Below are 5,955 nucleotides of genomic sequence, written 5' to 3'. Positions count from 1 at the left end.
ACGGTGTTATTTACGGCATTTTAAACGATAGAAAGTGCCGCCAGTAGCGGCGCTCATTATCCCATAAGCGGTGTTATTCAAAATTATTTTTTTTATTTTGCATCATATTAGTTTTTTTTTTTTTTTTGAAAAGGGTCAAACAATGTTATTTACGGTGTTTTAAACCTAATTTAGGCCTTCAGGTTACGTCGGTATTTGGTCATGCAGCAATTTAATTTAGGTTACCACAACTAACGTTACTACTTTTGTTGCGGTTGTTGTTTAACGTTACATTTTCTCACTCACCACAAGACAGGAGCGGCGGACTCTTCTTCTTCCATCAAATCCGCGAATCCGTGAGTTGCTGCCTCTAGTACACAATCATGGCACGTGGCTTTGTTTGCTCATGGTAGTAGCTGCATCCCTTAATCGCTCGTTTGCAGCGTTGATTCGGGCGTATTTCTTCTCTTCTCTATAATCATCGTGTATCGTGCGGTGGAGAGGAGATTCTTCCAGTCCATACCACTTTTTTTGTCCCATTCACTTCCATTCAGAAAAGCAAACGCGTGCAAAAGTTTGGCGTTTTGCTGCATTGCAGTTAAAGCTTCGTAAACTCTGACCTGGCCATTCGTATCACGTGAAACCGTGTGACCAATAGCAGATCGATACGTCACCGCGTGACCTCATAGGTGTTGGCTAGAAAGAATACAGCTCTTGCTACTGGGCATGCGCCCATAAATCTAACGTTATTTTCGTCACACTGTACAACAATAATACTTTTTTTTTAATTATTATTTTAGTAAGAGCTACGTTTATGGTTGGGGTAGGTGTAGACGTTATAAAACACAGTCTAATAGCTAGAACAATTCATTTCATTGTTAGTTTCCGGTCGGAGTTGTACCCCTTGGGAGAAACGAGTCTTTTCGAAGCTTGGCATCAATAGACCCTTATATGTAATTTCAAATAAAGTAAGAGAAGTACTGTACAAAATTGTTCACAGATGTTACCCTGTAAATGTAGCCGTCAGCAGATATATTATTAGTGTTTGTGATAAATGTACGTTTTGTAATATATATGTAGAAGATTATGAACATTTATTTTTCAGTTGCCCTTATGTTATTTCATTTTGGACTGATTTTAAAATAGACATAACAAAGAAATTAAGCAAGCCCCTTAATTTAGATTTTCACTATATTTTACTTCGTTTTCAACCCCTCTTTTTCTGACAAACAGGTTTATATTATAAATCTCTTAATTATCTTAGCAAAGTTTTATATTCACAAGTCAAAATTAAGTCAGAAGAAACCACTATATATTACATTTGGTAACACTGATTTTAAAATTTACCTTGAAACCCTCTCTAATGTGAGATCTCAAAATAAGAAGCTCATAAAAATCTCATACATCTCATATCACCTGCTGAAACGTTCCTATTAAAATATTTCTCTTTCAAATGTGCATTCTGAATAATAAATAAATTTAACCTGCTGCAGTCAATTTCGTCTTCTCATTAACAATGTTTTTCTCATCATATTTTATACCCGTTTACATTTTAAATAAACACCCTTACAATTAACCATGGATTTACTATAGTTAATGTAGTAACCATGTTACATTTTATTTTATTTTTTTCCGCGGACTGATTTCCATTTGTATTGACATTGTTTTACTACACATACCATGGTTAATTTTCGTAAGAGCGGTATTAAAATGGATGAATGAATGCGCGGGCGTTGCCTTAAAGAAATAACAATGTTGAACATTTTAGCTAATTAATCTAGACAGTATAACGCGTTGACAGAGCTGTTACTATAACTGTAACTCATGTACTATTAGGAAATAAATTACGATGTTATCTATATTGTTAATGGTCTATTATAATGTACAAAACAACAATATTGCAGTACCTAACTTTTCTGAGGTAATTTTTATTACAATCGCTTGTAACACGCAAAAGATGGCGCCATTGTTTTATGAAATTAGATAACTCGCCTGTTTAATGACGTCTGATACTCATTAAACGAGAGTATTATTACTGTGGCGTTTTTATAATATCACGTTAAATATTACTTCTCACATTTAGGTTTTAATACATGAACATTATATTAGGGTAATTGTAATATTTGATGGTCGCAGTCATTACCAGTGAACGTCCTTTATCGTTGTCATCAGGCTCAAAATGTGTCCTGCTGTGTTTAGTGATGAATGTGAGTCATGTGACGTTCTCCTGGTACAAAGGAAAGTTTATTTTATCCGAGCACTGAATTCGTTTTCTTCTGTTTCTGTCCACAGAATGCGTCCACTGTTGCAGTTTCACTGAAGCTGTGATTCGATTGGTCATCTCTGCTGTGGTGGGCGTGGCTACTGTTATCATAGTGGTTTATGATATTACATCAAGAAGAACTGATCATAAACTAAAAGACAACATGATAATATAGACTTACTTTTTCATTCTTTCTTTTATGTTTTGAAAATCTAAAAAGCACGCAGAAAATAGCCTATTTATATGTGATGACAAATATCTTTGTTAAACTATTATTTCTTCCTTCAAACTAATGTGAATAAGTTCTACTTTCTTGGTCGTTTTCTTGTGCAATATTCAAAGTGCATAAAGACAGTAAACAAATTTCAACAGCTGTGCTTGACTAGTCCAGTACGAATTGTAATTAAACAATATCAGTGTCAAACCTGCTGCTGTTGTTCATTTGGTCTAAGATTCTGTCCTTTTTTAGCTAAAGAGTAACCAACTTCACTTTTTAAATAATTTATGATGTTTCACAATAATAATAATAATAATAATAATAATAATAATAATAAATGTTTTAAAAATCATAGTTAGACCCATTATTAACAAACCAACAGCCTTTTTTTAAGGAAACAACAACAACAACAAATTTGTTTGGTTATATGTATAAGATTATTCGTATATATATCTAGCTTTCACCCATAAGAATGGTTGGAAATATGAATTTTACATTTCAGAGAAATGTGAATACTTCAGTATGGAAACTGGTTAAAACACTTACACACAAAAGAGAAACAAGAACTGAAGTTATGTGAGAAAAACAATGTCAAACCTTTTGAACTTACTGACATGAGAATCTTCAGAGATTTTCAGTTCTGCTCCTGCGTTTCTGTTAAGTTTAATAACAACTGAAATATAATTTAAAAAAATACAGAAAAAAAGGCCAAAACAATGATAATTCAACTGTTGATGAATATTGATATGGTTGTTTTGTCCTTATAGCTACTTACGGATGTTGGTTGGTAAGTTAAACGAGCATCTTTAAGGCTATTAGTTATAGCATTTTTATTAAATAAGATGCACCAAAAATAATAATGAAAAGCTAGCCAATAACTACATGTACATAATTTCAGACATTAGCTGTCACATTTACCTTGGCATGTTTAAAACCATTTATAGTACATTAATCGACTAATTTGATAGTGCCAAATTTTAGTTTTTTTTACTTCATAGGACCAATTAATATGTGATGCGATCTGGGGAAACCCGTCGGATGTCGCGCTGGGACGTTTTCGGGAAATTCTAAAAATAGGTCGAAAGTCATTTTTTGTCAAAATTAGGTTTTCGTTAAACTATTTTTCTATAACATCTTATCTATCATCTCTGAAAATATCTCGGCGAAATTCACTTGATTCGTGCAGAAAAATAGCCATTTATTGCAGCCAGCAGAAATGAATGTGTCTTTCTCTTATGCTAAGAACGCGCTGCTGAGGTACTTTCCCTTAACACCACAAAAACAGTTAACCTATCAAAATAAACCAGGTAACATATTTAATGAAGGTGTATCAATTCACATTCTCCGCCAGTCCTGTGTAAACTACGGCACGCAAAGGTTTTTTTTTTTTTTAATTTATTTATTTATTATTATTATTTTTTATATCGTGAGATGGCGGAGCGCAACAACGCCGTCTGAAGTACTGCAGCTGCTCACTTAACCGATCTTACTCGTCTCAGTCTGCTCAATCTTGGTAATGTCAGTGCCCTAAACGATGTTATAACGGACTATTTCACATCCAGAGATGAAGAATCGGATGATGAAGTTACTAAAGAGGAGTCGGACAACAGTCTGTTTTATGCACAAGTGCGCGAAGAGTTGCGCTGCGCTCGCTCTTACAAGATAGGCTGCATTATTCGTGCTATCTAAACATAAAATGGGTGATCAAAAGTTCGGAGACTATGCACATGATAACCAACGGAAAACAGTCGTTAGTCTGGTTGTGTAATGATGCAGTATAGCGCTCCTAACTTGACAGACGGCTCTCGGTAAACCCGTAAAGTGAAAGCGAAAGCCGTCTCACTTTAAAGCCATTTTTCTCAAAATTCCATTCCTGAAAATCATCGCTATCAGCCAACTTCAGATAGCCATAACTTTGGTTACGTTTAAGCTATAAACAAAATAAAACCCAGCTTTCATGTGGTATCAAAACCTAAAAAAGGTAAAATTTCACCATGTGTTGGGTTTTCCTAGATCGCATCACATATATATTTTGTTTATAAACCTCATGAACTCCACCTGCCCACTAGAGAGCAGAAAGCACTCATAAGTTTCTGACAACAGTAGGCCATATGTTTTAGACAAGGTTTGGCAACCTGCTTAATTTTATGAAGCTACAAGAATGCTTTTTGTGCACAAAGAAAACAAAAAGAATTCTCATAGCTTCATAAAATTTCGGTTGAACCACTGATGTCACATGGACAACTCACATGTTTTAAACATGTCAGTTACCTTGCTGTCTATGCAGGGTCAGAAAGCTCTCGATTTTTTTTATCAAAATATCTTAATTTGTGTTCTGAAAATGAACAAAGCTCTTACAGGTTTGGAACAGCGTGAAGGTGAGTAATTAATGACAGAACTTCCATTTTTGGGTGAACTATCACTTTAACACCTGGTATGGCAATTACCTGTAGCGGTACAATCAGTTTTTGTCTATTTTATTCAGTTATGCGAAATATAGAAAGTATGTAGTTCCAAAGTCAAATGGTCTAGTGATCACACTTTTGCAAAAATAGACAATGATTTAATTTGCAACCACGCGTTTATTAATTCAGCACAGGTGTGTTGGTGCTGTTGTGGTTGGGTGGTTTGGAAGTAAAGGAGGATTGCAGATGGATGGATTTACATGTCACTCCGTAAGGCGTTTGAAGGACTGAACCGTGGGGCAGACAGCGCCCCAGTCCACAGGTTTACGGTACTCCCCCTTCTCCAGTAGGTACTGGCGCCCCCTGTAGTTTGGGTGCTCGTAGAAGATCCAAATCCCGTCTAGCACCTTACAGGAGTGGACCTCGCGTGTCCGAAAGCGCTCCACCACAGATGGACAATCCTCAGTGGTCTCATACACCTGGCCCGCGAAATCTCCCTTGTCATAGAGTTGGATCTTGTACTCAGAACCAGTCGCCTGGAGAGGAACGTACACCTACTGAACATTAAATACATGTGACATCATATTTTGCATGCATGTGGGCAACTTACAATGTGGATCATCTTGCAGGAGCAGAGGCGGTCATTCAGACCCATCCAGCGTTGGTAATCCGGATACTCGCCCCGGCTCAGAACATACTGGTAGCCCATGAAGTTGGGCCTCTCATACACCACCCAAACCCCGCTCTCTACGCGGATGGAGTTACACCGGTTCAGGTAGGCATGGAAGTCCGAACAGTCACTGTCGCACTCATACCGACGGCCCTGGAAGTTCTTGTCCTCGTAGAAAATGATCTGCACAAAATTGAATTGCAATTAAATTAAAAAAAGATACTTAAAAACAACTCACAAACGGCAGCCAATAAATGATAAATAATCAGAGCAGAGCGTTCTGATCACCTTCGTACTCACCCGGCCCATTCTGCAGAGGTTCGGTTAGCGGCGGCACCTGTGGAGGGGGTAGAGTTGCGGAGCTGTGCTAGTTCAGGCCCGTCCCGCTCCGGCTCTTTTATACCCAGACAACTCTCTGTAA

At 36.9% G+C, this 5,955-nt stretch overlaps 1 protein-coding gene across 3 annotated transcripts; it reads right to left on the bottom strand.

The window, feature by feature from the left end:
- Window positions 1–5,021: 5,021 nt before the first annotated feature.
- crygs1 (crystallin, gamma S1) lies at window positions 5,022–5,955 on the bottom strand. Of its 3 annotated transcripts, none has more exons than XM_051095080.1 (3): window positions 5,835–5,955; window positions 5,475–5,717; window positions 5,022–5,400 (listed from the first exon to the last, which is right to left on the bottom strand). In XM_051095080.1, the coding sequence occupies exons 1-3, from the start codon at window positions 5,841–5,843 to the stop codon at window positions 5,128–5,130; spliced, it is 525 nt and encodes a 174-aa protein (XP_050951037.1). In that variant the 5' UTR covers window positions 5,844–5,955; the 3' UTR covers window positions 5,022–5,127. The 3 variants fall into 3 exon arrangements, with proteins under 3 accessions (XP_050951037.1, XP_050951034.1, XP_050951036.1); XM_051095077.1 differs by having other exon boundaries at window positions 5,022–5,418; window positions 5,823–5,949; XM_051095079.1 differs by having other exon boundaries at window positions 5,823–5,949.

Source organism: Labeo rohita, chromosome 22 (assembly GCF_022985175.1).
Source record: "Labeo rohita strain BAU-BD-2019 chromosome 22, IGBB_LRoh.1.0, whole genome shotgun sequence".
NCBI lineage: Eukaryota > Metazoa > Chordata > Actinopteri > Cypriniformes > Cyprinidae > Labeo > Labeo rohita.
Note: the sequence above shows the minus strand (reverse complement) of the source record. Positions and strands in the feature narration are given on the sequence as shown.